This window comes from Notamacropus eugenii, chromosome 3 (assembly GCF_028372415.1).
Source record: "Notamacropus eugenii isolate mMacEug1 chromosome 3, mMacEug1.pri_v2, whole genome shotgun sequence".
Taxonomy (NCBI): domain Eukaryota; kingdom Metazoa; phylum Chordata; class Mammalia; order Diprotodontia; family Macropodidae; genus Notamacropus; species Notamacropus eugenii.
In genome coordinates, this window is record NC_092874.1 from 22,559,267 (window position 1) to 22,578,059 (window position 18,793).

The 18,793-nt window shown below is 43.2% G+C and overlaps 1 protein-coding gene and 1 long non-coding RNA gene across 8 annotated transcripts in view; one reads left to right on the forward strand and one right to left on the reverse strand.

The window, feature by feature from the left end:
• Positions 1–6,762, forward strand: part of TCAIM (T cell activation inhibitor, mitochondrial) — a 33,105-nt gene extending 26,343 nt beyond the window's left edge. For 3 of the 4 annotated variants that reach the window (XM_072651094.1, XM_072651093.1, XM_072651095.1), the window contains exons 7-11: positions 1,257–1,354; positions 1,651–1,742; positions 3,355–3,587; positions 3,862–3,993; positions 4,852–6,762. In XM_072651094.1, coding sequence (XP_072507195.1) covers positions 1,257–1,354; positions 1,651–1,742; positions 3,355–3,587; positions 3,862–3,993; positions 4,852–5,077 — 781 coding nt within the window. In that variant the 3' untranslated portion in view covers positions 5,078–6,762. The remainder of the gene's footprint in view (positions 1–1,256; positions 1,355–1,650; positions 1,743–3,354; positions 3,588–3,861; positions 3,994–4,851) is intronic. The other variant, XM_072651096.1, reaches the window with a different exon arrangement.
• Positions 6,763–11,274: 4,512 nt separating this feature from the next.
• Positions 11,275–18,793, reverse strand: part of LOC140532536 (uncharacterized) — a 56,207-nt gene continuing 48,688 nt past the window's right edge. For all 4 annotated transcript variants that reach the window (XR_011976565.1, XR_011976563.1, XR_011976566.1 and 1 more), the window contains one exon: positions 11,275–11,601. This is a non-coding gene — a long non-coding RNA (uncharacterized lncRNA). The remainder of the gene's footprint in view (positions 11,602–18,793) is intronic.

The following is an 18,793-nucleotide window of genomic DNA, read 5'->3' on the forward strand; positions in this document are numbered from 1 at the left end:
CTGTGGTACAAGGAACTCCCAGTGAGGGCATTCCCTTCATCCACACAAATGACAAATTCATAGATGATTTGACAGTTTATCATGGGAGCAGGGAAGCAGAGTGGCTTGTCTAGAGTCGCACCGCCATTGCTTGGAGCCAAGGCTTCCTGACTCTTGAAGCTGCATCTTTACGGTATTAAATTACCGACATTAACGCAGAAAACTGATGGCACCCAACATGCTTTCTGAGGGGTTTTCCTCATTGAATGAGAGGGAGAAAGTAACAAATCAGTCTTGATTATGGTTAAAAAGAGAGAACTAAGAGCATTGTAAGTGGGCATTTAATTCACGTCAAAAGTACATGAACATCAGATTGAATTTTTCTCTGAATTTTGAAAACCATTTCAAATATTTTTAAAAGCCAAATCATTATATTGGTGCCGATATGGAAAATCATGGAATATGAGACCGTATACCTTTAAAATCATAAATAGTATCTCTCTGAGAGAAATACACAGGGAAAAAAATCACAGTTGTAGACCACAAACAGATTTTATTTTATACAGACCAGATTTGGGGAAAAGCTCAGCCTTTATTTACATTAATATAGCATGTAACATACATGAAAATTGATTTCTACGTCAAAAACTCATTTCTATAAGGTACGATTTTTAGAATGTGGCATGAGAAGTTTGCTGGGGATTTTTAGGAAAATGAAAGGAATTTATTTAGAAAAAGGAAAATGATAATTTTATAATTGAGAGGAGAGACCAGACATTTCAGATGAGAAAACCACCAATGCAGGTCAGTACCTGCTTTGCAACCTCTCATCTGAAAGAGCTGCCTGGGTCCCTGAGAGGTCAGGTGACTCACCCAGAGTCATATAGCCAGTCTGGATGAGGGGCTGGACTAGAACCCAGGCATTCTCAGCTCTGAGGCTCTCTCACTTCCTTTCAATCTTGACAAAGCAGGTCATATTTTTAATACTTTTCTCTTTTGCTTTATAAACCTCTACTACAAGCTTGAAAAATTCAGTTTGTGTATTCATTTTTCAAATTTATAGATTCTTCAACCCAGCTACCCTCTCAATTCAGGAGACCAGACCCAATTCCACCATTTTCTCTTTGGTTGTTTTCTCAAGGCTCTTGATAGTCAGTTCAGGTCTGGTTGCATACGTACCTCTAAAAGACTGCTCTTTGCAACTTTGGTCAGCTGTCACCTTCTCTCACAATTCGCTGGGATGTGTTATGACATTGTCTCTGTGCTCTTTTGTGCAGGTGGCAGAGAAGCTGGGGAGTAGCTCACCGCTGTAGCCAGCTGCATAGCCTAGGCCGCTTAGCTCAGCAAAACCTGGAAGCCCTTCGGAACATTAAAGGTGCGTCTTTGAGATCTCTGCCTCTGGGAGGGAGTCAAGATCTTTCTTTTCTGAGTGTTATCCAAAAGTCTTTTTGCTTCCAGTGCATTTTACACTTATGAGGCAGTGCACGTGCGTCTAAAAGCTGGCATAGGTATGACTGTTTCCACTGGGGAATCTCAGAATGAGAGCCTTTGCTAAGTAACGTACTCCTCTGTATGCCAGAGTTCACTACAGACGAGGTAATGGACTTAAGGAACCTCATCACTGTGCAGACTTCTCTGTGTGTGACAAAGGATTTCTGTTTTTATTATCAGGTTGTACAATAGTGTTCACAGACCGGTCAGGCATGAGTGCTTTGGGCCATGTCATGCTCGGAACCATGGATGTTCATCACCACTGGACAAAAGTAAGAAAAACCTAAATGCAAGAATATTTCAGTGTTTTCAAAAGCATCTCTATAATTTTTGTCTAAAATACTATCTTCATAAGTGTAAAAGGTTTCGATCAGTATTGTAGCCCCAGGGGCTCCCTGTGTAGCACCATCGTCCTATCATTGTTTGTCATAGATAGAACTTTACTGTATCAAAATATCCAGATCTGGGCTCTCGGAGAAGTAGGTTTATTTTTCCCATTTTTTATTTTAAAATGTTAGAATTTTGTAAACACAACCTGAAAAGCCTTCATTCGGTGTTTATCAGATTCTGCTTCTTCAGTTCTCTTTTCCACAACATGATTTTTCATCATTTTGCCCTTTCTTCAAGTAATGAATGGAAAGAGGTTAAAAGAGAAGGAGGCAGCGTGGCACTGGATCAGAATTCGCCGTCCAATCCCTTCATAGCATTAAATGTTTTGAAAAATACTTTCAGGGCAGGGTCAGGCTTTTGGTAAAAATAACACCAGCCACAGGGCGCTATAATTCAAGTTAAAAGTCAGTTTATCCAGGCACCTCTTCGGTAGGCACTGTTCTAAGCGTTTGGGGCACAAAGAAAAGAGAAAAACGTCCACACCCTGGAAGGTCTCCCTGCTTAATGAGGAAGGCCATATGCAAACAAGATGCACACACAATAAAGTGGAGAAAGGCAAGGACTTCAGATGGGACCACTGCTCTTAAAAACATTGACCCCTATTGCCATGCATCAACCACCAGCCTTTCTGATTAGGTTCAGCATCTTCCAGATACAAGACCAGGATAAAATTGAACAGGATGACTAGAAGTAGATCATCCCTTATGAGAATGTCAACATTGACATGCATGAATGGCCTGAATCAGATTAGATTAGAAAAGAACAGAATGATTTTTTTTCCCCAAAAAAAATTATTTGAGGCTAGGTAAGTAGTTATGGGGGAAGCTCGGTAGTACCATGGTGCACAGAACTCTAGGCTTCATAACAGGAAGACTCCTCTTCCTGTGTTCAAATGTGGCCTCAGACACTTACCAGCTGTGAGACCCTGGACAAGTCACTTCACTCTCTTTGCCTCAGTTTCCTCATCTGTAAAATGGGCTGGAGAAAGAAATGACAAACCACTCCGGTATCTTTGCAAGGAAACCCTAAATGGGGTCACAAAGTCAGACACAACTGGACAGCAACAAGGTGCTTATAGATTCTGGTTTCTTTCCGCAATTGCTAATGCTATTACCATGACAGTTTTTTCTCCATCACTCTTATTAAAGTAGATCAGTTGAAAAGATGAGAACTTGAGGCCAGATTCTCTTTCCAATGACCTTTGTCCCCGTTTTTCAATCATCCTAAGTTAAATTAATCTCCTGAACATTTCACTGTGTGTGTCCTGCATCCTAAGGCTCAATTAGCCAGGCTTGGCACTGTATCTGGGGGACATTTCTCTCTGGTATGTTTGCTCATTCAGAGATCCTCATGATTCCTAGTTGCTCAGACCAGCTTCCTGCCTTCTGGACCATTCTTTAAGCAGGTGATTCCATTCTGGGTGGCACGTCTTGCAATCCATACTCTCAGCTGCACTGAGCAGGGTCAACTCACTTCTCCCCTCTTTGGCCACAGCTCTTTGAAACGTTGCCCAGTTACTTCGCCCTCCAGAGGAAGCTGGTGCTTCTACAAGACCAGATCAGCTACTTGCTGGGTGGCATCCAGGTGGTTTACGTGGAGGAGCTGCAGCCAGCACTGACCATCGAAGAGTACTATTCGCTCCTGGACAGCTTCTATACCCGGCTCCTGAAGACCAGGCTCCCTCTCCACCCTCGAAGTCTCCGGGGCCTGCAGATGATCCTGGACAGGTGAGCCTTTGCTCTCTCTGCTGGGTTTTTACGTCAGTCATGTGCTCTTAGTAAGGAAGAGCGAGTTGTGTCGTGAATGCTGGGGCTGAAGGATCAGTAGTGAGAGACTGAAGGATCGTGTCATGGGTCAGATGGTGGCACGGACGCTGGTAGCGCAGTCCAACTGCTTTGACGGCCTGGCTGGGTGGACAGAGCTTGGGGAGGAGGCTTGTAAGCTTGGTATTGAGTTTTCTGAGGCTCGGTGGTGCTGTGTTTCATTTCCATTTCCCTCCAGCAATAGATACTCTCCCAGCCTGCATGACCTCGGGTACTTCAGCATCCCATCACTGTGTGACCCTGTGTCCCTCCAGTGGTTCATTTTCACCAAAGCAGCCCAAGCAAGAGAAAACATGAGAAGAAAAGATGAGTAAGTATTTGTCTTCTCCTGTAAAAGAGTTCAGCCCTGCTTTTGAATGTTTGCAATTTACTGGTAGAGCCCAAGGCCTTCATGCAGTGATTGAAGCCTAGAACGGAACTCCCGAGGTCATTGACAGGCTCTGTGGAGGGGCTGGGACTCTGGACACAGTCTGGCCGGCCCCTCCTCCTCTACTCCACCTCAGCATTAGAGGGGCTTTGGGCCAGCAATCCTTTGGCCCTTGGAGGCTGTGACAGTGTCTTCTCTGTGCCTTCCTTGGCCCTGTAAGAAGACCGCGTGGTGGTGTTTATATCCATTCTGAGCTGAGGAAGCTGAGGCAGGATTGGGAGCCATAGGGGCACCTAGCAGGAGGATAACTGAGGCCCAAGGACATACTTTCTAACCTTTAGATATGTTCCAAACTGCCTGTGAGGCAGGGCCCTTCCCTGAGGCTGCATACCTAACACTTGTTCAGGGATGTTGTAGATGGGAAAGGAAGATACCAGCTAACCTTCCAGAGCTGCCACTCTGAACTCCTCTGTCTTCCAGTGCCAAGCTTAGCACCCTGTATATGGCAGGTGCTTAATAACAACGTTTATTTGAGTGGAATTAAGCAAATGGGTAACACCATTGTTTTTTAAATCCTCAAGTCATTGGAGTAATTACTAATCACCTGACCTATGGGGCTTCCTTCCCATGTTCTGAGTAGACTGTTAGGTGGCAGGACCTGGGTTTGATTCCAAACTGTGTGGCCTTCAGCAAGTCCCTTGCCCCAAATGGATGATCCAGTGAGCCTTCCTACCTTACTGTCATACATTTTCTGTTGTACTTTCATTACGTTCATAACTCCTGATGACTTTAATATCACAGGTTAAAGGTAATTGAAAATGAATTGATCCATGCTTCAATTAAGAAATTTTCTCTGAAGAAGCTGTACAAGGAGCCCAGTGTTTCAAGCGCCCAAATGATCGACTGCTGTAGGAGGCTTCTTGAACAGTCCCTGCCCTACCTGCAAGGGATGCACGTCTGCATTTCACATTTTTATTCTGTTCTGCAAGATGGCGACCTTTGTATTCCCTGGAATTGGAAGAGCTAAGGAACTGCCTTGTAAGAGGTCACCAAGAAAAATAAATTTTAGGCCTAACTTATTTAAATATACATTTTTATACCACAGTATTGTTATACCTCTTGCCAGAGCGGGACTCCTAATTGCTGCGCGTTGAAAGTAGAACTTCTGGTTACAAGCGGGAAAGCTTTTGTTTGTGTATTTCCAATTCTCATCCCTTACCTTCCATGGTTTCCAAAATTATATACAAGTCTAACTTAGAGGTATTGGAATGAAAGAGGCTATATATATATATTTTTAGTAGTGGGCAGAAGACTCTTTTAAATGAGGTGAGAATTCTACAAAAGAAAAATTATCTATTTTTATATGCACGGCTGTCAGAAAGGGGCATTTGACAAAGGGGGAAAGGCCCAAGAAAGGAACAGATACACAATGAGGAATGGAGAAATGCAACTCCTTCCTGTAAGCACTTGGCAGTGCCCTGTACATAGTAGGCACTTAATCATTGTTTATTGAGTTGAAGTCACGTTTCTTGACTTTCTTTCTCGTTAAACCTCATACCTACATGTTTTGTCAATGGTAGACAGCTCGTATTATCCAAAGAGGGTGATTTCTCAGAAGCAAAAATTAATTATCCATTTTGATTCAGAAATTATGAAAAATGGTGTACATATCATATATGATATCCCCTTGATTCTTCATAAGCTATTTGGGGCCAGTGTATTTGTGACAGTTTTATCCACTCTTGTTGCTGGAGAATTTGCTTCCAAAATTGAGAAGTAAGTGACCGATTGTAGCATTCTTTAGAATCGTACATGAGTCAAGGGGCCTGTTTTCCTGTGTGGGAAATTGTTCTCAGGAAGACTCTGGCCACAGCTCTAGAGGTAGCTCGAGGCCCAAAACCCCAGCAAAGGGTCAAGGACAAAGGGTCACTTGAATCCAGGCCCCCACAGGCTCCTGCCAGGCCTTCCCGCCCAGGTTCCCCTGTCCCTCTCCAGATGCTGTGGCAGCCACCTCAGGGTTCTTGCTGCCCCCCCGCCTTTGGGGCTTCTCCAGTCACCAATGCTGTGTCCCCCTCCTCAGTAGCCTGCAGCATAACCAGTGACTGCTCTTCACACAGCTGAGCGTTCTCTAGGAGGGCTTCTCCCTACCCAGGGTCTATCCTCAGAATATTGAGAACCAGGCCTATTCTCTGTGGCTGATTGCCATCCTAAGACACTCCCTAACAGTAGGGCAGATTCCCTGGATGCTGCCAGGGCCTCCCTGAAAATCCGTTTTCAGTGTATGCTGTTAGACTGAGGACAGTGGAAGGGATTGGGCCAAATTTAAGCTGATCTGAAACCTCGATTCAGAAGTCAGAATCTGAACAATTCAAACAAAAATTTGAAAGTAATTCTGGATTCAAAGAAAGTGTTGATTTGTGTGGTTGGTGTTTGTAGACACAAACGTTGTCTTTTTTACCTCTGCGTAAATATGCTTCAAAAAATCTGTCTTTTAGAATGATTGTCTGCTGCCTCAGAACATTTGACCAAACCTGCAGATAACCCAAAAACTGCCATCTTATCGTAATTTTTAAATGGAAGAAATAGAATTACATTATCCCCTTTGTAAGATTAACTAAAATGTAATTTCCAGTAGTGTGTTTTGAACCAGATTTTGCCTCTAAGAACTAATCATTGTCACACAATAAATATAACCTGTATTAACCATATAAATGTCTTCATCACCATTTTGTTATTAACAAACTGTTGTCTATTCACTGGAAAGACACACGCCTTACCAATAAGTTATTTGCCCAGCCAACAAGTGGCGAGTCAGCACCAAGTCCCACCCACTGGGGTGGGTGAACATCCTTGAAGGACACAGTGTCAGTGAGTCAGCGTGGCATAGTGGAAAGAACCTGGGAGCTGGGATTACTGGCTGGGTGACCTTGGGCTTTCTGAGCCTCAGTTGTCCCCTCTATAGACCCTGCCAGGGCGGGTGTGAGGGAAGCCCTCCCCCCGCCCCCAGCTTCATCTCCCTGAGATGGATTCCATTTTAGTTCGGCACTGTCACATGTTAACGCTGAGCAGTAACGGGCCACAAGCTAGCAAGGATGAGATTCTAGCACATCCAGTAAAGTAGATCACAGTCGATTTGTTCCATTTCTGTTTTTTAAAAATCATCCACAACACCTGGGAGTTTGATTCTCCCTCAAATTTCTTGGAAAACCTTCCCTGATTGCAAGGGAGAGAAAGAGAAACAGCCTCATGGTAACCAGAACAGAGCATGAGCCCAGCGGCAGGAGCTCTAGGCTCAGCCCTGCCATCCATGCCCTGCCTTCTCTAGCCCCAAGACTTCTCTCTCTGGCTCCCAGCAGCCTTTGTTCCTTCTCAGCCTGTTGGTCTGCATGAGGTCAGATAGTGCATATTAGGAGGAGATGTGGGGGCAGGGAAGGATCCTGATGCTCAAAGAATGAGGCCCTGATGATATTTGTGGAGTCCCATCAGGTTAGCGCCTCCTCAAAACAAACGCCAGAAACAAGTATGTTGACAAAATGACACACCCACACTCAGGTATGTACTGAGACACATACTCCTGTGGTTACTGGCCTGTTTTCAAGCAGTCTGTTTCCACACAATGTGATTTTATCCAGGTTATCTCATTTGTAAAATTTCATGAGATTTCGTGTTTAAAAGACAGAAACAGTCTTGAGCCCAAGGATTGTAAAAACTCTAAAAAGCTCAATGGTTTCACTTTTGACAAAGGAGGAGTAGTAGCAGGACAGGTATTCATTTAAACGAGCCCTCGCACAAAGGCATCTCTGGTGTAGTGGAGAGAGGGCTGACCTTGGAACCAGGAAGGCTCAAGCCCCACCTTGGACACGTTTGCCTGGGTGTCTCTGGACAAATCCCTTAACCTTTCGGGGAAAATCGGGCCAACTCTGCAGAGAAAATGCTGACTTGCCCTGGGGAGAGGGAATGAAATCTCAGGGCCAGATTTTATCCTGTGGCCATCTACATGACCAAGTTGTTACGCGTGCCATGTTGTCTAGGAGAAAAGCCCTTCAGAAACGCCTAGGCTCGGCCTTCTGCTCAAAATCAAAAACTCTGCTCTCCTTTCCCTGTCCTGGAGCCTCTTGCAGGATTGAAATGTCTCTTATTTGTTTATCCTCTTCCAAGTAGTGAGTGGAAGTGTCTAACATAAGTTTAGAGCTGTTTCCATGTAAAACCATAAAACTGTAAAACCGCGTCATACTCATCACAGATGTGACTCCAGGAATAAGGTTATACAAGATGCCCAAAGGCATCCTGCATACGAGATGAAATTGAGAACCTTGAAATTCCCCACTTGACTCCTGGGAAGGTGGTTGACTTCTCTCTGCCTTTCCTCCCATCCCTTGCTTTGTCTTCACCAAGCACTATTCTCACAAACCTTTGAGGTGTGGATTATCCCCATTTTTACAAATGAAGAAACTGAGACTCAAAGGTGAAGACAGCAATTTTTTTTTTTTAACATAGAGAGGTTAAAGGACTCCTACAAGTGGTGAATTTCTGCAACTGATCCACACCTAGGTCTCCTGACTCCAGGTCTTCCACCCTTTCTCTTGAGTATCATGTTTATAAGCACAGGAAGACTAGTGTAGATACCTCACAAAACCCAGAAAGCACATTATCTGGTCCTGCCCTTACCTCCTCCCCATTTAGGAATTCAGTTAATTTCAACCCAAGTTATCAAGCATTTGCTAAGGGTTTGGTAATGTGTAAGTAATTTCCTCTGTGTTTGCCCCATGCTTGAGTACAAAGATAAAAACTAAATAATCCATGCCCTCATATATTCTACCTCAAAAAGCAAAGGAACATAAGTAGACCAAAAATATTTCTTGAGTCTAAGTCCAGAGCTTGGCTTGCTACGGTGGTAATAGTTACGTTATAAATTATACATCTGGAGTCCCTATCCATTGGAGAATAACTAAACAAATTACGTTATGTGAGTGTGAACTGAAAAGAAGTGATGGGAGGTAGATGAAATTTAAAAGTCCACAAACAAAAACAATGCAGTTAAAATTAGAAGGGAACCAGGTAAACAGGGAAGATCTTTGCAGCAAATTTCTCTGATAAAGATCTTATTTCTAAAATATATACAGAATGGATTCACATTTATTAGAGCCATTCTCCAATTGATCAGTTATATAATTGATAAAGCATTTTTCAGACAAAGAAATCCATATTAAAAATGTTCTAAATAATTAGATAAATGTAAATTAAAATATCTTTAAGACTCTGCCTCATACTGATCAGATTAGCAAAGCTAGGAAGGGAGGGAGGGAGGGAGGGAGGAAGGGAGGGAGGGAGGGAGGGAGGAAGGGAGGGAGGGAGGGAGGGAGGGAGGGAGGAAGGGAGGAAGGGAGGGAGGGAGGAAGGAAGGAAGGAAGGAAGGAAGGAAGGAAGGAAGGAAGGAAGGAAGGAAGGAAGGAAGGAAGGAAGGAAAAGAAAGGAAGGAAGGAAGGAAAAGGAAGGAAGAAAGAAAAAGAAAAAATGACATGCTGGAGTGTCTGTGAGAAAACAGGTATATTGACGCAGTCACTCTCAGAGCTATGAACTGGTCCAGTCATTCTGGAAAGATATTTGAATTATAACCAAAGAGCTATTAAAGTGTACATGCCCTTTGACCCAGCGATACCACCAATGGGTCTGTACTCCTAAGAGATGAAATTTAAAAAAAGGAAAAAAAAATCCAAAAGAACAAAAATATTTGCTACAGCTCTTTTTGTGGTGGCAGAGAATTGGAAACTGAGGAGGCACCTATCAGTGGGAAAATAGCTGAGCCAGTTATAGAAAAAGTGATGAGACATTATTGTGCTATAAGAAATGATACAGGAAATAGTTTTCAGAGAAACCTGAGAAGATTTGTAAGAACTGATGCAAAGTGAGATGAGCAGAACCGGAAGAACAATTCATAATAGAGCAACATTGTAAAGACAAGTAATTTTGAAAGATATGGGAACACAATTGAACACAATTTACCAAACACATTTCTAAATCTTATAATGAAACATACGACCTGCCTTCTGAGGCCATTGACTCAGAGTGTGGATTTTTTTTTAAAATATGGCCAGTGAGGGAATTTGTCTTGCTTTACTTTGTATATTTGTCATGCGGGGATTTTTCCCCCAATTAGGGGGAGGATGCATGTGTGAAAGGAATGAGGAAGAGAAAGAAAATAGATTTCAAATGAATTTTTTTTCATTTATGTAAACACTATGTAATGATTTTCACCATGGATCAAGTTTGCCCTGGCCAAAGAATCCATCAGGGCCAACAGTAGGGGCCAACCTACTGCTAAGCCAGCACTCCACAAGCAGAGAGTCTTGTCTCCAATTCCATATTCTAATCTTTCCAACATGGAAGAACCTGCCATCATCTGTACCAAACTGGTCCAGCTTCATAAGCCCATCATCACCCCATCATGATGGGAAAGTATTAAAGTTTGATGATCTTCAGGTTTTATAATATTCAAACATACAGGCCTCAAGGGGACTGTACCATGTTGGAAATGTCTCACACTTCCCTGATTCTGTATTGAGGGTCATTCATTATCACCCCAAAATGAGATCATTGTAAAACATTTCACACAGTGCCTGGTACCTAGTAGGAGCTTAATAAATGCCTATTCTTTACTCCTTTTTTCTTATCCTGACCACACACTTCAGTAAATGATGCCAGTACTTCTGCCATCTACCCTCAGCGCTTTGATCTGGCTTTTTAGGGTTTTTGCTGTCAAGTAACTAATCTGGACCTAATTCTGGTAATTCTAACTTCATCTGTGCTGTCCTTTATGGATTTATACAAAGCAGAAAGTCTAATTATAAAATAAATTATTTTAAGTGATTTCTGAGAAGCACCATGTCCTGAGGGTTAGAGAGCTAGCCTCAGAGCCAGGATGATTCCACTATCAAGCTTTGCCATTGATATACAAGTACTGGTTGTGTGACTCTGTGCAAGCTACCTCCCTTTGCCTCAGTTTCCTCAACTGTAAAATGGGGGTAACACCACCACCTACCTCCGAGAGTCGCTGTAAGGATCAATGAGATTATATCTGTAAAGTGCTTAGCTTAGTGCCTGGCACACAGCAGGTACTAAATAAGCCCACCCCCATGCCAATGAGCTCGAATGACTTCTTCCTGTCCTTCTAAGAGAATTGCTTTATAGGCAGAGCCTACTTTGTTTGAAAAAAGGACAACAAACTGGAGGTAAATGTTTTATCATCCAGGCTAGGAGGCACCAAGATGATCATGTTTTATGCCAGCACATTGGAAGGCAACATTAGTGTCCTGAAGCTTTAGCCAGATCTCTTGGATTAAAAATTAATTGAATGGTCCTTGGGAGCTAGCTCTGGCGCTGCTGAACGAATGTCTTGCCATATATTGTTTTCAGTTATTCATTACAGACCATGGGGACTCACTAACAGTCCTCAAAGCAATTACGGTTCACTTAGCAGGAATGGGGACGCCGTTGGCACGATTCTCTCTTGGAGTGATGCAGCATACTTTGTATTGTCTCCTAGAAACATGACTGGAAGAAAGGAAGGTGTCATTAAATGATGAACAATTATTATCCATTCTACCAACGTGTTCAAAGTGCAGTCTACATAAACAAGGCTTCACATTTGTAAATAACCCACAGCAGTCTGAAGATGAAGGTAATAATAAAAAATAAAATGAAATCTGTCCTGTAACATAAATACCTCCACCAGATAAATCTCCCTTGAACCCTTTAATCATGTCACTCCCCCAGCTCACAAAATTCTCTGTTTTCTAAAGCAGTGGTCTCTAAACTTTTTCAATCATATTTATTTTATTAGGAGTAAAGGGGAAAAAAGCTCATGCACCCCAATATGTGAATAGTTCCTTTTTTTAACTACCGTACTAATAATTAAGTACATTGTAAAACTCTTGCAAAAGAGAAATTCCAAAAGGATAAATGGTTTGACTTCTCCAGACGTAAGCTTCCTCCTCTGTAAAGTGCATGGGGTGGGGGAGGTAGATGATCACTGCAGAAGCTTTCAGGTGTGGAAACTTTCCTGTCCTCATCTATCACTCTACCCTGCTTCCCCCAACCCCCATACACACCATGATCATTCTGGGTCTGAGTTTTTGCAGTGCTACTGCTTGGAACGACCTTCTTTCCATCCATCTATCTTAATCTTTCCCATGCTTAAGTTCCCACCTCCTACATAGTGGTCCTAGACTACCCCAACCCCCTTTCTCATCTTTCTTCTCTGATGTGTACAATCCATTATCTATACCCCTCATTCAAGCATTGGTTGGGGCTCACATTAGATTTCCCTCCTTTTTCTGTGTCTTTAAATAGTCTCTCCAGACAAATTGATGCTTCCTTTAGGGTAAGGATCAGAGCTTATATTCCTTTTCTCTGTCAGCATCCAACCCCACAGTGACCACACTAGAGGTACTGATAAATGTCTATCTGGTTGAATTGCAGAGTGAGGGCAAAAGTGGCTGAGAAGCCTCACCAGAGGGAAGCTTGGCCTTGGGCAGAGTTCCCCTGGAGGGATACAGTTCTCTGTGACTTCAGACTCTTTGTTCAGTTGTCATCCTCACGGTCATTTCAGAATCTTCTTTTATAGATGATGTTTTTTCACCACACCAATTCAGTAGATTATCCAATGACTGATGCCTTTTAAGAGCAGATGGATGGCACAGCGGCTAGTATGCTGGACTGGATTTAGAATCAGGAAGATGAGTCCAGATCCAGCCTCTGATATTTACCAACTGTGTAAATCTGGGCAAGTCACTTAACTTCTGCCTCAGATTCCTCATCTATGAAATGGGGATCATAATAGCGCTGACTTCCCAGAGTTAGTGAGGATGGGATAAGATCACATTTTTGAAACCCTTTGCAAACCATAAAGTGTGAGTTCGGTCACTTTCAGTCATGTCTGACTCTTTGTAACCCAATTTAGGGTTTTCTTGACAGAGATACTGGAGTGGTTTGTCATTTCCTTCTCTAGCTCATTTTACATATGAGAGAACTGAGGCAAAGAGAGTTAAGGGACTTACCCAAGGCCACCCAACAAGTAAGTGTCTGAGACCAGATTTGAACTGAGAACTATGATTCTTTCTGACTCCAGACCCAGAACTCTGTCTACTGTGCCACCTCACTCCCTATTTCCAAAAGTGCCATATAAATTCTAAATATCATGATTAATTGGGGGTGAGAGTTAGTTGATCAGAAATGCTTGATGAATTTACAGAGACAATTGGATAGGGGGCTTTTGTTCTCCTCAGACCATGAGTAGGTGTATATCTCCACATTGTAAGGGACATGGAACCTTGAGTGACCTGACTGAAGAATAAACAAAGGATGAAACCAGGAGTCAGCCAAATGCCCCCTCGTAAAGGCTGCATTTTCCGCCTTCGGACTTGGACCTGCCAGCCTAAAGAAATGTTCATGGTGGTTCTTCACTCCTTTTAGGAGATGTTAGGACAGTCCCTCCATCAATTGGATGGAGTGATAGGGCGACCCCTGATGGTCTTAAAAAGCAGAAACAAGCTGATTTTCAGAGATCGTTTGAAAGATTATACTTATTGTGTTTGAATTATTTTTATGGATAGATAATGAGTTTATAATAAAAAATTCCAAGCAGTCATGAGGGAAATCTTGTGAAATAAATGTGGGGGATTTATGAAATAGTGTCAGCAGCGAATGCCCCTTTTAAAAATTAGTCTTTATCACCAATATGATGTTAGTGAATTTCTATTTAAGGGGATTCCCTAGAACCTGACAGTAGGGAGGAAATTGATGAGAAAATTTAAAGAGGAAGAAGTAGTGAAAGGAAGAGAAGCAAGGCAGAGATATAGAAACAGAAAGAGAGAGAGAAAGACAGACAGAGACAGAAAGAAACAGACAGGCAGAGATAGAGGAAGACAGAGACAGAAAGAGGGAGATCAAAACAGAAAGAAACAGACAGAAATATGTAATAGCTGAAAGCGTGAAGCATAAAGAAATATGAGACTGAAGACTGAAATAGAAAAAAATTATTTCCTTTCTGTTTCCTTGACATATCTTACACATTCGATTCATCTGCCAGTTAAGGGATGACACTGCTCTCCCATTTTCCTGACAAATGCCCAATGAGTGTGGCATGAAGTCTATCTTTTATCCAGTTATTCATACAAACACAGTCCCATGTTCCCAGGACTTCAACAAAATCGAGTATTTGACATGAAGCAAATGCCTTTTGACATGTCTGGATAATTGATGAGGGGTTGGGGGTGTCAAAGAAGTTCTCTGCAGATGGTGTGTAAAGTTAATTAATGTATACACCTCTCCAGAACACTGGACTGGGAGCTGAGAAACCTCTAGGAGCCTCAGTTTCCTTATCTGTAAGATGGGGAAAGGGATAATTCTTTTGCTACAGGCCTTACCAGGTTCTAATGAGGAAAAGATCTTTGTAAAGTTATATGTATATATATATAAAGTTTTCCCCACCACTGCCCCATTCATAAGGTGCTGTGGAAGGTGCTGAGGATGAAAATACAAAATAAAAGACAAAGTCCCCTCCTTCAAGGAGCTCAGACTGAGGGAATTCCTTCTCAGGGTTACCATCATTTTGAAAAAAAAAATAAGAATTATGTGGCCCGGGGGAGAGCGCTTACAGCTGGAAGCCAGTAAGACTCAGGTTCAAAGCCTGCCTCTGACCCTTCCCAGCAGCTTTGTGACCTTGGACAAGTCACTTATCCTCTCTCAGGCTCAGTTTCCTCATCTGTAAAATAGAGCTAATAACAGCACCCAGCTCCCAGGGTGATGAGGATCTTGGAAAAATAAACGCTGCTGCTGTTATTACATTTTGTTCCTCTGCAGAATTCCCGATTTGGAGACTACGAGGTCATCGAGTCAAATCTGTGATTGCTCCAGATCAGACAGGTCTGACGGTCGGGCTGAGATGGGAGCCTGGGCTGGTTTGCTCCCACTGTGCCTGCCACCAGATGAGGACAGTGTGAGCCCTCGATAACTGTCCTGTGTGCACAACACGCCTCAGTTCCACTCTGTGTGCCAGAGAGGTGACTGAAAGTGAACTTTTAAAAAAAACAGCAAAAAACACCACAAAAGACACATGTATTGACCAAAAAAATGCTTCCCAAACAAGGAATTCATTGGAAGTTAGGGGTGGGAAATGCTCCTCTAAGGCATGAGGGTAAGTAAATACCAGACAAAGGTCAATGGAAAGTGAAAAGTCACAAAACCCCAAGAACTACAGGCCGACTTTTACTTGGGTTCCCGTTAAACTTAAAATGTCACATCATTGGCCTTTCCCTCAAGAACCAATAAATTCACTGTGTTTCTTGAGCTTCTCCTCCGTGCCAAGCTCCATGTTGGGCACCATGGAAGATACAGAAGAGATAGGAGACAAATCCCAGGGTGACAGTGTAAAGTGCCCTAGATTTTGAGGCAGGGGACCGGAATGAAAATCTAGCTTTGTCACTTCTTACTTGTATGATCTTCGGGAGATAACTTGTCTCTGTACCTCAGTTTCCTCATCTGTAAAATGAGAGGACTATATCTACACTCTGGCTCCGGAGTATAGGTCTAGACTAAAGATCCTATGCAATATATGGACAATTCAGTATCTAACAATAAGGGCCATTCAGGGTCAAAAGGAGTGGTCGGGTCAGAAAATGCTACAGGGTGACCAGAGCAGCTGCACAAGCTACTGTGGAAGGTGCAGGCTTGGGTAGGTGATCACAGGAACAATTCACTTTTCTACAGTTTATCAGGTACTTTGCTCACACCCCTAGAGACTGACTCATAGCCCAAACACCCTCAGCTCTGGATTCTGTGGCCAACTGGGTTCACTGGGCGATAGGATTATAAAGTTACTTCAGTTGACTCAAGCCCTGAGAAAATACACCCCGGGACACCAATTTGCTGTGTGTCTCTTGTGAGAGACTCTTGATTCAATTCATATCTGGGTCCCAGAAAGAGTATCTTGTCTTTTCCAAGAAGAGAAGGGATTGTGAGTTGGGACCTCATTTGTCCACATATCTTTACGGTCACTTGGGAGCTGGTAAGCTGGTTGTACTTTGCCATATTAAGAAAGTTAGCACTACTGAGAGTCTGGCTTACACCTTTGCCTCTTACCTTAGAGTGCAGCTCAGAGATGATCCCTAGCCTCTCAACCTTGTCCCATACCCTCAAAACAACATGGTGGTGTTATAATCAGCCACCACAGCCTAGCTCTTCTTCAGATAATTGATCTGAAGGTGGAAGGGACTCTAAAATCACCAAGATTTTAGAATTGCAAGGGATCTTGTGGCCCCACCTGCAACTTTCCCAACTCATCTTCCACCCTTTACTTACTCCCCAGGTAAGTGAGGTGTAGGGTGTGTTCAGGGAGGACCAGTACCAGTACCTTTGGTGTGATGGTGTGATGAAGTCCTTTTCAGGGCTCTTTCCACCTTTAGTGTCCACTTGTTCTCACCTGTGGCTCCAAGAAGCTGTAGCATGTGCAGTGGCCACATCCTGGTAAACTGTTTCAGCAGATGGGCCAAACCAGGTTGGGAGTAACCAAGGGTTCTCAAACCCATTGGTGAGTTAGGGGGGTGTCTACCCCAAGTATGTGAAGACTTCATCTGGTGGAATGGGTAGATGAGAACAATTTGTTCCAACAGCCATGAAGGCAGATGAAGCAGGAGATGTGGAGCGCTTAGAGCTTGGTTAGACACCAAAGACCCCAAGGTCATCCACTGCATCCTGAGCCATCACCAGTCATCTTGACTCTGTCCTGCCACTGGACTATGATGAGTCTGGAGGAGAGAATGAGGCTGATGACTTTGTACAACTTTGCCTCACTTAAATCCAATTTACACACAAATCAAAAGACATCACCCATACTATTTCACTATTATGCCTCAAAGTCCTATGGTGATAGGCAAGTGATGAAGCAGCAGGTGTGGATACACTGGGAGCTGTAGTCACAACCCTGCACACAGGCGACCTGGGCCATAGGGTTGTTTCTCACTGGACAGCAGTGGGACTTAGCAGCCCCCTGGGTGTCTGAGCAGCCTTTTAAGGATCATACTGCTCACCTCCTGGTGTGAGGAAGGGGGCTAGAAAAGGTGCCCTAAACATTGCCTGCTTCCTCAACCTTGGCCTGATTCCTGCAGCAGAGGAGGAATTCCACTATGTGGTTGAAACACAAAAAAATGTACGAAAACATCTACGAAGATGGTTCCACTCACCATTGGCACATGGAACGTGCACACACTAACAGACAACACAAAATCCAGTAGACCTGAAAGAAGAACTGCTCTTGTTGCAAGAGAACTCAACAGGTATCATATCCAAATAGCAGCCCTGAGTGAAACAAGGTTGGCAAATGAAGGCCAGCTTGCTGAAGTTGGAGCTGGATACACTTTTTTCTGCAGTGGGCGCAGTGAAGGGGAGCGCTGTGAAGCTGGTGTGGGTATTGCAACCAACACTAATCTAATCAGAAAGCTGGGATGCCTGCCAAAAGGAGTGAATGACAGACTCACGACAATGCTATTGCCAGTCTCAGGAAAACGTCATGCCACCATAATCAGTGCCTATGCTCCCACCATGCCAAACCCTGGGGAAGTCAAAGATAAATTTTATGAAGACCTAGAGACCCTTATCATCAATGTGCCAAAAGAGGACAAGCTTATAATTCTGAGTGACTTTAATGCTAGACTTGGCAGGGAGTCCTAGGGAGGAATGGAGTTGGAAACAGCAACAGCAATGGTCATTTACTGCTGAAGACTTGTGTATCACATGACCTTCTCATCACCAACACTGTCTTCCATTTACCTAAACACAATAAAACATCATGGATACACCCTTGCAGCAAACACTGGCATCTAATAGATTGTGTGATTGTAAGGAGAAGAGACAGACAAGATGTGAGAGTGACAAAGGCAATGTGTGGTGCAGAGTGCTGGACTGATCACAGACTTAGCCTTTCCAAGCTAAATATTCACATTCATCAAAAGCACCACCCCCAAAGCAAAATGACCACCAGAAGAATTAATCTCAACAAATTAGAGCTGTTCTCTGAGCATGAACAGTTTGCTGCTGACTTGGAGGGGAAGTTGAGCCAACACACAGTTGGCAACAGTGGGGCAGCTTTCAGAGATTTGGTGTACAGCACTGCATTTGCTCATCTGGGTCACAACACTAGCAAGCATCAATACTGGTTTGATGAAAATGATGGGGAAATTCAGAAGCTGCTAAATGAAAAATGAGAACTCCACAGGATTTACCAGCAGGATAGTTCATCCACCTCTAAGAAGGCAGCATTTAATTCCATCAAAAGCAAAGTACAAGCAAAGCTTAGAGAGATGCAGAATTCCTGACTCAGTAAGAAGGCAGATCAAATTCAGTTTCATGCTGATAGTAACAATCCAAAGCTCTTTCATGATTCCCTGAAAGTTATTTATGGACCAAAAACCTATGGTGCATCACAACTACTCAGTGCTGATGGAGCCACATTGATTAGTAATAAGGACATGATCCTAGAGAGATGGGTTGAACACTTTGATAGTGTTCTCAACAGACCATCATCAGTCAATGCTGAGGTCATTGACTGTTCACCTCAGGTTGAAGTCAATCTCTCCTTAGCTGAACTTTCAACTGAAGAAGAGGTTTTGAGGGCCATTAGGCTGCTTTCATGTGGCAAAGCACCTGGTGCTGATTCTATTCCAGCTGAGATTTACAAGAGAGGGGGACC